Source organism: Neophocaena asiaeorientalis, unplaced genomic scaffold (assembly GCF_003031525.2).
Source record: "Neophocaena asiaeorientalis asiaeorientalis breed wild unplaced genomic scaffold, Neophocaena_asiaeorientalis_V1.1 scaffold40, whole genome shotgun sequence".
Lineage (NCBI taxonomy): Eukaryota > Metazoa > Chordata > Mammalia > Artiodactyla > Phocoenidae > Neophocaena > Neophocaena asiaeorientalis.
This window is the reverse complement of record NW_020185335.1, coordinates 3531710-3544199: the sequence shown is the minus strand read 5'-3', so window position 1 is coordinate 3544199 and position 12490 is coordinate 3531710. Positions and strand designations below refer to the sequence as shown.

General features: G+C 42.9%; 1 protein-coding gene across 1 annotated transcript in view; it reads left to right on the top strand.

Annotated features, from left to right (window-relative positions):
• WDR59 (WD repeat domain 59) overlaps positions 1 to 10410 on the top strand; it is a 106595-nt gene extending 96185 nt beyond the window's left edge. Inside the window, exon 26 of the mRNA XM_024735655.1 lies at positions 10206 to 10410. Coding sequence (XP_024591423.1) covers positions 10206 to 10234 — 29 coding nt within the window. The 3' untranslated portion in view covers positions 10235 to 10410. The remainder of the gene's footprint in view (positions 1 to 10205) is intronic.
• The last annotated feature ends 2080 nt before the right edge of the window (positions 10411 to 12490 follow it).

The window sequence follows — 12490 nt, the reverse complement described above, 5'->3', positions numbered from 1 at the left end:
CAACCTTAGAACTCCAGATGAAATGTGGAACTGTCCCTGTCAAGTTTCTTATTCTTATTGATATTTTTCAGGTAAAGAAATAGCCACTGAGAAATTAAGCAGGTGTTTCTCATGACAAGTTTTCAGCTAAGGAGCCAGGGCTATAATTCAGGAGTACTTTCCCATCATTACTAGTCGGAAGTAGGCACTGTGTGACCTGGATGCTGTCATTGGGTGTTCGTCTTAATTGTCTCAGGCAGATGTCCTATCTACCTCCCATCTGACCTTTAATTCTTCCATTTCTTCATATCTAAGGGTAAGAGATCAGTGAAAACAAATGAGCTCGTTTATAAAGATACCATGGTGCAACAACGAATTGATTGTGATATCTGCATATCTTGAACACAAAAATCTCTTTTTAGTCATTATTCACTCAGTTATATAAAATGCTGACATCCACTGACTTGTTGGAGTGGGCTTTGAGGCTTTCAGGTAAAGATATTGTTTAAAGTAAACTGTATTATTCCTTTTACTATTAAGCAATAAATTTCCAATCTAAAGATGGAGATTACTACTGTCTCTCAGCTCACCTAGCCCATTTCTGTTGTTGATTTGTCCTTGTTTTACAGAGTCATTTGCAGTTTCTGTTGCATTTGAAACAATAATCTACTCTGGAAACTCCTAAGTGTAAAAAAAAATTTTATGCACTTGCCTAATTCTATATTAGCTTTAAAAATTCGATATATTTCTTTAAAAGCAGAATGGAAGATAGAATCTACATTATGCATTCTAGTTTGGGGCATTTATCATTTTAATAGGGGTGACTGTAAAAAAGGGCTTTAAAATTTTTTTTAATTTATTTTTGGCTACGTTGGGTCTTCATTGCTGCACACGGGCTTTCTCTAGTTGCGGCAAGCAGGGGCTACTTTTCCTTGCAGTGTGTGGGCTTCTCATGCTGGTGGCTTGCCTTGTTGCAGAGCACGGTCTCTAGGTGAACAGGCTTCAGTAGTTGTGGCATGCGGGCTCAGTAGTTGTGGTGCACAGGCTTAGTTCCTCCACGGCATGTGGAATCTTCCCAGACCAGGGCTTGTACCCATGTCCCCTGCATTGGCAGGTGGATTCTTAACCACTGAGCCACCAAGGAAGTCCAGTGCTTTTGTTTATCTTGCTGATTGTAATAGCTTCCTTTTCCTCATGGACCCTGTTCTTATTTTAAGACTTTGTCATTAGGAGCATTGTGTGATGTTGAGAGTATAGTTGGAAATATCCCAAAGGATTAAAGCAGCCATGTCTTGGCTAGCTCATAGAGCGGAGAGGTCATAAACACCTGATGTCTCTTAGCCTTATCAAGTGATAGTTATGCATCTCGACCCTGGAGAGATTTTGAAAACTCTCAGAGGTTCCCATGGCTGGTTAGCTCTGGCTACTTGAATGCCAAGTTGGGCAACAAGAGCAAACTAATAAAATCTAGACCAGAACTAAAATTCTGTTTTCTATTCATTTGTAAAAGCATTATTGTAGGCAGCTTATGGTGTAAAATCTCCCTGTGTTAGTCTGAATTATGGCCCCCTCCCCAAAGATATACACATTCTAATCCCAGGAACTTGTGAATTTGTTATATTACATGGTATCTTAGTCTGTTTGGGCCACTATAACAAAATTCCATAGACTTGAGTAGCCAATAAACAACAGACATTTATTTCTCACTGGCAGATTCAGTGTCTGGTGAGAACTCACTTCCTGATTCACAGGTGACAGTCTTCTTGCTGTGTCTTCACAGGGCAGAAGGGGTTAGGGAGCTCTCTGGAATCTCTTTTATAAGGGCACTAATCCCATTCATGAGGGTTCCACCTTTATCACCTAATCACCTTGCAAACTCCCATCTCCTAGTACCATCCCACTGGGGATTAGGTTTCAGCCTATGAATTTTGGGGGGACATGGACATTCAGTCTACAGTACATGGTAAAAGAGACTTTGCAGATGTTATTAAATCGAAGATCTTGAGATAGAGAGATTATCCTGGATTAACCAGTTGGGCCCAGTGTAAGCATAAGAGTCCTTAGGGAGGCAGGAGGGTCAGAACAGAGAAGAGATGTGAAGAGGGAATCAGATGTTGAAGTGATGTGCTTTGCAGATGGAGGAAGGGGCCACAAGCCAAGAAACGTGGGCAGCGTCTAGAAGATGGAGAAGGCAAGGAAACAGATTCTCCCCTAGAGTCTGCAGAATAAATACGGCTCTGCCTAAACATTGATTTTTAGCCCCCAAGACCCATTCTTAGACTTCTGACGTCCAGAACGGTAAGATAATTAATTTGTATTACATTAAGGCAAATATATTTTCAAAAAAATAAGTAAAATTATAAGCACTGCTGCAAGTTTTTCCCCTGACCCAGAAAATACAAGGTGAGGTCACTGAAGCAGGGACAAGAGAGCAAAACAGCCCTGAACTCCACAGAAGGTAAATGACCTGTTTGACTGTAGCCTGACCAGCTCTTAGAAGGAGAAATTAATGACCAAGGACGTGTGAAACAAGGAAAAGCTTTCAATAGCTAGAACTGTAGCCAGGATCGCTAGTTGTGCAGATAAGCAGTTGGTATTGATACGGTGAAAGTGACTCTTGCCACCTTCGGAAAATGATGACAGTTATTCAAGGTTTACTTTCTTGGATAGGATAAGCCTTCATAATTCTTTCTCTAAGTCTTTTTAACTCTTTTTAACTTAACAGTACTTTTTTTTTTTTTTTTGCGGTACGCGGGCCTCTCACTGTTGTGGCCTCTCCCATTGCGGAGCACAGGCTCCGGACGCGCAGACTCAGCGGCCATGGCTCACAGGCCCAGCTGTTCTGCGGCACGTGGGATCTTCCTGGACCGGGGCACGAGCCCATGTCCCCTGCATCAGCAGGCGGACTCTCAACCACTGTGCCACCAGGGAAGCCCTAACTTTCCAGTACTTTTAAAGTCAATACTTTACCTAAATGCAAGAAGGTTTAAATAAATCTATCATGAGAAGCCATAAAATAAATGAAATGATAATTATTGAATGCAATTAAGGACAAATCCTGAACTATTAGTTCTCCACATGGAAGCAAAACACTCCTGTAAGGAGTACTATGGGTCAATCCTGTTAGATTCTGCTAGTTCTAGCTAGAAATCCTTCCAAAAAGAATAATTTTTTTAAAAAAAAATAGTCTTGGCTCTGTAGAAAAATACTTTCTTCTTTTAAACTACACAGATTGTCAGGATCTCAGGAAACAAGGCCAGGTTGATCAATGTTTGGGTAGCTAATAAATATCCAGGTTCTAAGTGGGTACATTTATTGAGCATTTATTGTTGATGATTAACAAGATTGTTAATATTATTTTTTTAGTAGATAAATAAATTTATTTACTTATTTATGGCTATGTTGGGTCTTCATTGCTGCGTGCGGGCTTTCTCTAGTTGTGGCAAGCGGGGACTACTCTTCTTTGCAGTTAGCAGGCTTCTCATTGCGGTGGCTTCTCTTGTTGCAGAGCACAGGCTCTAGGTGCATGGGCTCCAGTAGTTGTGGCATGTGGGCTCAGTAGTTGTGGCTCAAGGGCTCTAGAGCATAGGCTCAGTAGTTATGGCACACGGCTTAGCTGCTCCACGGCATGTGGAATCTTCCCGAACCAGGGCTTGAACCCGTGTCCCCTGCATTGGCAGGCGGATTCTTAACCACTTCTCCACCAGGGAAGTCCTTTTAATATTATTAATAATGTAATAACTAATAATAGGTAATTAACAAGGTAATTATTAATATATTATTAATAATGTAAACATTTTTACTAGTAGGAAATTTGTCCTTAACTATATGTCTCCTTTTCTCTGATTCATTCTAAGGGGTAAATATTTGGTTGCTTTATACTCATGGCATGACTTTATCACCAAATTTTGTAAGTGATGTTCAATCTTGTTTAATGGAAGAGTAAACATTAGTGATCTATTTTTCTTTTTTTTCAAATTCTAAAATTGAGATATAATTGACATATAACGTTATATTGGTTTTGGATGTACAACATAATGATTTGATATATGTCTAAATTGTGAAATGATTGCTACAATAAGTTTAGTTAACATCCATCACCTCACATAGTTACCATTTTTTTTCTTGTGATGAGAACTTCTAGATCTACTCTCATAGCAACTTTCAAATGCACGATACAGCGTTGTTAACTATATTCACCATGCTATCCATTACATTCCCAGGACTTATTTATCTTGTAACTGGAAGTTTGTACCTTTTGACCATCTTCAAAAGGTAAAAACTTTTGGGAGTTTGTACTTTTTAACCACCTTCAAAAAGTTAAACTTTGGGGGGCATGGGCGAAATGGGAAGAGGTGTCCAAATGTATTTTTCAAGAGTAATCTAATGATAATGTATAGTCTTTCCATTTTCATTTTAATAGAATATGTAAGGTTATGTGTGGTGACCATAAGAATGGAACTGGGCCCTGGAGGGGGTTTTCTGAGCTCTTTTTTTTTTAAAAATAAATGTATTTATTTATTTTTGGCTGCATTGGGTCTTCGTTGCTGCGCACAGGCTTTCTCTAGTTGTGGCGAATGGGGGCTACTCTTCGTTGCGTTGTGCGGGCTCCTCGTTAAAGTGGCTTCTCTTGTTGTGGAGCACAGGCTCTAGGCGCGCGGGCTTTGGTAGTTGTGGCTCGCAGACTCAGTAGTTGTGGCTCGCGGGCTCTAGAGCGCAGGCTCAGTAGTTGTGGCGCACGGGCTTAGTTGCTCCACGGCATGCGGGATCTTCCTGGACCGGAGCTTGCACCCGTGTCCCTTGCATTGGCAGACGGATTCTTAACCATTGCGCCACCAGGGAAGCCCCATCTGAGCTCTTAAATGAAGAGTTTCCAGGGGAACAACTGGCTTTTTTAAAAAAATTGGAGTATAGTTGATTTACAATGTTGTATTAGGTTCAGGTGTACAGCAAAGTGAATCAGTTATATGTATACATATATCTACTCTTTTTTTTTTTTTTTAGATTCTTTTCCCATATAGGTCATTACAGAGTATTGAGTGGAGTTCCCTGTGCTCTCCAGTAGATCCTTATTAGTTATCTATTTCATATATAATCGTGTGTGTATGTCAATCCCAACCTCCCAATTTGTCCTCCCCCACCTTACGCCCTGGTAACCATAAGTTTGTTTTCTACATCTGTGACTCTATTTCTGTTTTATAGATAAGTTCATTTGTACCCTTTTTTTTTAAAGATTCCACATATAAGCAGTATCATATGATATTTGTCTTTGTCTGACTTACTTCACTCAAAACTGACTTTTTAAAAAACATTTTATTATATATGTTACAAATATTTCTTTCATATTTGTTCCTTATATATATTTGTTGTTGTTGTTTATCTTTTGGCTGCACTCCACGGCATGTGGCATCTTAGTTCCCCGACCAGGGGATCGAACCTGTGCCCCCTGCATTGGCAGCTCAGAGTCTTAACCACTGGGCCACCAGGGAGAACTGGCTTTCTGAAGTCAAAAGGGAGAGACCCTGGTGGATGTGTGTATCCCCCCACCCCAGGATCGGTGCCTCCCACCCACCTCTCCCTGTGCTTTCTGCCCCTCCCGTTGTAGCCCCACCCATATTGCAGCTGGCTCTGTCCCTAGAACATAAGCTCCCCCAGGACAAGGGCCATTTTTGCCTGCCTCCACATCTCAGGCCAGGCACAATCCCAGGCATGTGGTAAGTGCTTTAACAAGTACATAGCCTCTTGGAGAACCTTGCCCCAGTGCTACAAGGTTCTCCAGCTACCTAGCTACCTAGCTCGTGCTGTCACTGAGTCTTCAAAAGGCCATGCCACCATTCTGTCAAACCAGTTGCTTCAGGATGGTGGGGACATGATAAGACCAGTAAATTCCGTGCGCATGGGCCCATTGCTGTACTTCTTTTACCGTGAAGTGAGGTTCTTAATCAGAAGCAGTGCTGTGTAGAGTACCATGATGATGGAGAAAACATTCTGTAAGTCCAGGGATGGTAGTTTTGGCAGAAGCATTGTGTACAGGGAAGGGAAATCTGTATCCAGAGGAAGTGTCTACAGGCACACCTCGTTTTATTGCACTTCACTTTGTTGTGGTTTGCAAATACAGTGTTTTGACAAATCGAAGCTTGTGGCAGCCCCGTGTCGTCAGATTACGGTTAGTGGGGGTTTTTTTGCAATAAAGTATTTTTAAATTAAGATATGTACTTTTTTAAAAAATGTAATGCTATTGCACACTTAAAAGACTACAATATAGTATGAACGTAACTTTTATTTGCACTGGGAAACCAGAAAGTTCATGTGACTCACTTTATTGTGATATTCACTTTATTTCGGTGGTCTGGAACCAAACCTGCAGTATCTCCGAGGTCTGCCAGTATTGCAAGAAAGACAAAATGCTGCCCCTTCCATGATGGAAACAGTCCAATGCAGTCAAGCTGCCACCAGGTGGATGGCTGAGCACCCCAGAGAATGGTTCCGTATCAAGAGCTCGGTGTTGTTCTCTGCTTCTGACCAATTGGACAGTTGGTGGTCATAGCCAGGTCATCCTCAGTGAATGCAAGTCCATATTTCTGAGCCCATGCGTAAAATTCCATCCCCGCCACTATGGCCACTTTGTTCATGAGCCCATTGGGTGATGACAGGAGTGGCTGGGGAAAGAGGCTGATTGGTAACCATGAAAAGGTCATCCCATCCACTTGATTATTAAAATCCTGTTTTGCTGAGTTCACTCTTTGGTGAGAATTCACAGGAGGCAAAAATATCTTCTTCACATTTTTTGCCCATTCGGAGAGGCCTCTCCATATACCTCTTTCCCAAAATTTCTTTGTCCCCAATTTTCCAATCATGTCCCTTCCAAGTCCCTGACCATCCAGCCAAACCATTGGCTACAGCCCATGAATTGGTATAGAATCCCACATATGGCCATTTCTCCTTCCAAGCTAAGCGTACAACCAGGTACACTGCTAGAAGTTCTGACCCCTGGGAGGATTCTCCTTCACCATCATCTTTTAGGGATGTCCCAGAGAGGGGCTCTAGTCCTGCAGCCGTCCACTTGTGGGTGGTACCTACGTATCTACAGAACTGTCTGTAAGCCAGATCTGAGTCATTACTTCCTTTGTCAGTTGATGATAGGGAACTGCCCATGAAGCCATAAGCACAGCCTGGGAGAGACAAGACAGAGTAGCAGGGGTGGGACCACAGGCATTGGGCCACTTCATCGTGTAACTTACTTGTGCTTTCAGGGCCTGCTTGGGCCAGATCGTGTATATACCAGTTCCATTTGATGATGCGCACCCAACATTATGGTTTGGTGGGTCAGATAACACCCAGTTCATGATGGGCAGCTCAGGTCACGTGGTAACTTGGTGGCCCCCGTCAAGTGTTCAGTCTCTAGTAAGGCCCAGCAGCAGCCAGGAGCTGTTTTTCTAAAGGAGAGTAGTTATGTGTGGATGATGGCAGGGTCTTGCCCTAAAGGCAATGCTGTGATTCACCCTTTCTCTGCCTTTTTGTTCTATTTGCTAATCATACTGGTAAGGGTGATCTTTTTTTTTTTTTTTAAAAGAAGATGTTGGGGGTAGGAGTTTATTAATTAATTTTTACTGTATTGGGTCTTCTTTTCTGTGCAAGGGCTTTCTCTGGTTGTGGCAAGCAGGGGCCACTCTTCATCGTGGTGCACGGGCCTCTCACTATCGTGGCCTCTCGTTGCGGAGCGCAGGCTCAGTAGTTGTGGCTCACAGGCCTAGTTGCTCTGTGGCATGTGGGATCCTCCCAGACCAGGGCTCGAACCCGTGTCCCCTGCATTAGCAGGCAGATTCTCAACCACTGCGCCACCAGGGAAGCCCAGGGTGATCTTTTGATTACCCTGATTAATCTTTTGATTGAGTGATGTGTTGTTTCAAATGCTAATCTCTTATAGAAGCACTCTTACAAGACACACCCAGAAATAATATTTTACCAGCTCTCTGGGCATCCCTTAGCCAAGTCAAGTTGACACATGGAATTAACCATCCTGCATGGTAACTATTAGCCACATGTGACTATTTCCATTTAAATTAATTAAAATTTAAAATTCAGTGTCTCATTCACACTAACCATAGTTCAACTGATCACTAACTAGTGGCCACATATTGGACAGATACAGAACATTTCCATCTTTACAGAAAGCTCTAGTGGACAGCACTGCTTTGGAGGATGAAACCAAGAATGGAAAAAACTCTCTGACTTGACAGAGATCAAAGATAAGTCTGTGGAACCATCAAGAGAAACACTCTTCTCTTAAACAACCCCAGAGTATTAGATAATGGCAGGATGATGGATGGAGGGTCAGGGAAGGGTGGTAATGTTTTTGAAACTTCAGCCAGCCTCCTCGGACATCCATATTCGGGTATGTATATGCAATTCCAATTCCTCTGCCAACACAATGATTATTAAAAATCTCCTTCTGCACAGCTTTCTTCTAGTGTGGAGGCCCCAACTTTGTTTCTGAAGTTGCTAAACCTTCTGAGAATCTGATGCAACTATTATTCCCTGTCTCCACCCAACCCAGCCCATTTTTCTGTATATGAAATGAGGGACTGGGGAAAAGATTGGAAGATATGTTTGTAATTTATGTTCCTGTTTTAGGCAGAGTCACTTATCTGCTTCCAAAGACAAAATGAAAATGAATCTATTTTCTGGGAAGATGTGAGTAGATAGAGCCCATAAGTTGGAGTTTTGTGTGAGTGAACGATGGGCTTTTTGCCAATTCTGGTAGAGCTCCTATGGCCCTTTCTAGTAATAATCATTGCTAACATTTATTGAAGTGTTACTGTGTACCAGGCACTATGCTAATTGCTTTGCATACTTTATTTAATAGCAGTCCTCTGAAGAGATTACTAATGTTAACTTTTCTTTGCAAGTGAGGAGGCAACCAGAGGTTAAACACCTTTTCAAGGTCACGCAGCTTCCACCTAGCAGAGCCAAGATTTATCCATCTGCCTGCAGAGTTTGTGCTCAGAGCCTGGCCCTGTACTTTTTCTTGATCATGTCCCTGGTATTGTGTTTATTATTCTGTGTTGGGTTTCATCTATCTGCTATGTGTCTCTCCTTCAAGACTGAGAGCTTCTTTTTTTTTTTTAATTTATTAATTTATTTATTTTTGGCTGCGTTGGGTCTTCGTTGCTGCACACGGGCTTTCTCTAGTTGCGGCGAGCAGGGGCTGCTCTTCATTGTGGTGCGCGGGCTTCTCATTGCTGTGGCTTCTCCTGTTGTGAAGCACGGGATCTAGGCATGCGGGCTTCAGTAGTTGTGGCACACGGGTTCAGTAGTTGTGGCTCGCGGGCTCTAGAGCACAGCTCAGTAGTTGTGGCACACAGGCTTAGTTGCTCCGCGGCATGTGGGATCTTCCCAGACCAGGGCTCGAACCCGTGTACCTGCATTGGCAGGTGGATTCATTTTTTTTTTTTTTTTAGCAGGCGGATTCTTAACCACTGCGCCACCAGGGAAGCCCAAGACTGAGAGCTTCTTAAGCAGAAAGTCAGTGCCTTACTTACTCAAGTGTGTAGTTGATTTTGGCGACCACAGCCATTCCTATTTTTGAGCTCTCCCCGCCACCACCACTGGCTTTGTAGAGTTTACCTCCCCTGTGACAGCATCAAAGGATAAGAAGCACTCTTTCCCTGTCGCAGGCCCTTAGGGTATGGACATAGGACCTGGCTTGGCCGATCACTTCTCCCACCTGGGACACAGAATCTTGAACTAGCAACACAAAGAGGATGATACGGTTAGGCCTTGTTCACGGTGATGGTGGTAGCATCCTGACCAAATGGTTTCTGCTAAAAAATGGTGTCTGTCTTTCTGCTTGCTGACCCTCCACTGCTGCCTTATTTCCTGTCCATTTCCCAAACCCAGTTAGTTCTCCTCCCTCCCATCTATTTCTTCCAAATATTCTTTTTGTGTGTGTAGCGTTGGTTTCTGCTGCTTGCAACCAAGAATCATTACTAACACGGTCAGCTTTGTATAACCAAAGGATGAGGGTAATGCTTTAGTAACTGTTTGTTGAGTGAATGAATGAAATCTCTTAAGCTGTCAACATGTCTTATAGAAGGGTGGACTAAAAGGGGGAAATAGGCTATAAGAATATAATGAATATGCTATAAGAATATAAGTATGTTATAAGAAAGTGAGGTAGGGAGGAATAGTTTTCTGCTTAAATTCTTCTCCTTTTAACTTGCCAGATGTGCTTGCTGTAATGTGGAAGCTCTGACAAAGACAAGACATGGGACAACTGTCATTCTTAAAAATTAAATTTTTAGAAAAGTTTTTTAAAAAATTGTCATTCCAAAAATTTTTTAAGAAAATTAAAACTTTTTAATTTAAAAATTCTTTTAAAAATTCTTTAAAATACAGTTAGAAAAGAAAATCCCTCTGCTTAAATCTGAGGTGCAGGTCTTCAGCCTCCTCTGAAGCTTCCTATAAATTCCACTGTGAGTCTCTTCAACAACTGCTTTTCAAACACATTTCTCCCTGGTGGGAGAATTAAGATCTCGCGTGCCTCGCACCATGGACAAAAGAAAAAAAAACAAAAAACCTCATTAAAGTTTTCTATAGTGATGGCATATTGTCTTGATAATATTTTGGGTATATTGAGTTACATAAAATATATTATTGAAATTAATTTCACCTGGTTCTTCTTATCTTTTTAATGTGCCTACTAGGCAATTTCAGTTTCCATTGGTGGCTTCCACATAATTTCCCGTAAAACTTTATTAGGTTTACACTTAACCAATTTATTGAATATCTACCCTGAACTGGGCCATGCAGAGAGGAATGTGTCAAGTACCACTGGAGTACACAGGGAAGAGAGCCGTGCCCACAGCATTAGGGAGGCCTTCAAGGAGGAGGTGGCATCTGCCCTGGTACTCACTCTCCAGAAATCAGCAAGATGTTCAAGGGTGTGGTCTCGCTGTGGGCTTTGCTCCCTTCGGCATTTTAAGAGCATGGAAGACAGCACCGTACACCTCTACCCTATGAAAACCTGACAGCGACACGTGTCCTGGCTTTCCAGCAAAGGGTCGAATCAAGGTAAGGGATATTCTGATATCTGAACCTTAATCTCAGTATCTGGCCCCATACGCTTAGTATTTATATCATGAAGTGAGCAGTAGACAAACATTGCTGGAAAAGTTGTTTGCCTTTCAAGGACATCTAAATAATGATTTCTAAAATATAGTGCCAAGTAAAGCATACTGTTTTTTTTCTGTTTGTTTACAAATTTACTACTGATTTAATATTCAGTTGGGTTTGGGAAGTCATCCTCAGCTGCTACTGTGATAATCTTTGAGTTCTAGGGGACTTTGAAATGACATTGCTAACCAGCCAATTTGCTCTTTGGATTAAGTGTAGCTTCAGCCTGATCCCAGGGGAGCTCTCGGATGTGACATGTATCACTGAGGTTGTCCTTCCACACACAGCCAGAGGCAAGGGAGCAGGGCTGTTGTACTCCCACATAGATTAGTCACTGGCCACAGGCTTCCCTCCAAGGATGGTGCAGAACCTTCCAGGCATCTCCAGACAAAGCCGTGGTGGCCAGCCAAGGGCAGGAGGAGGGTGTAGGGGTGAGCAGTTAGCAGCCAGCACCCTGGAGCTGGAGGACAGGTGCATGCCCCAGTGAGGGCATCTGGACGGGACACCAACAGTTCTGTCACAGTCACACTTTGGGAAAAACCATGGCGAGCCTCAGTCCTGCCTATGGTGTCTCCTGCGGCTGCACAAGAATCAGGCTAGTCTTTGGAGCACCTGCTATGACTCGCCTGGCCATTCCTGTTCTGGACTGTCATCACCTCTAAGGTGGAGATACCTTACCAGACGAAGGGGAAATTTCATCTTGCAGTTGCAAGACTACGCAGTCAGGACGAATGGCTCTCATCTGTGTGAGAATTTTTTTAAAAAGGCAAAAGAAGGTGCTTCCCTGGTGGCGCAGTGGTTGAGAGTCCGCCTGCCGATGCAGGGGACACGGGTTCGTGCCCCGGTCTGGGAGGATCCCGCGTGCCGCAGAGCGACTGGGCCCATGAGCCATGGCCGCTGAGCCTGCATGTCCACAGCCTGCGCTCCGCAACGGGAGAGGCCACAAGAGTGAGAGGCCCATGTACCGCAAAAAAAAAAAAAAAGACAAAAGAAACCAGTGTTCACTAGCATAAGAAGCTGGCTAAAGTCACCAGGATCAATGTTAGGACCTCCAGTAGATTCAGGGCTTCAGACTCAAAAACCAGTGCTTCACCACTGGTAAGCACAAATATGATCTACTATCTATTTTCTGTGATTTTTGTTTTGTTTTGTTTTACATTCCACATAGAATTGAGATCCTCAGACACCTCTTAAACTCCCGTAGAGCTGTATGTCAATTATATCTCAATAAAATGGAAAAAACAAACCCCCCAAACCCAGTGCTTCAACAGACACTATGCTGTCTTCTAGCAAACCAACCAACCATCTAGCCAACCAGCCAATAAACAAAAAGCCC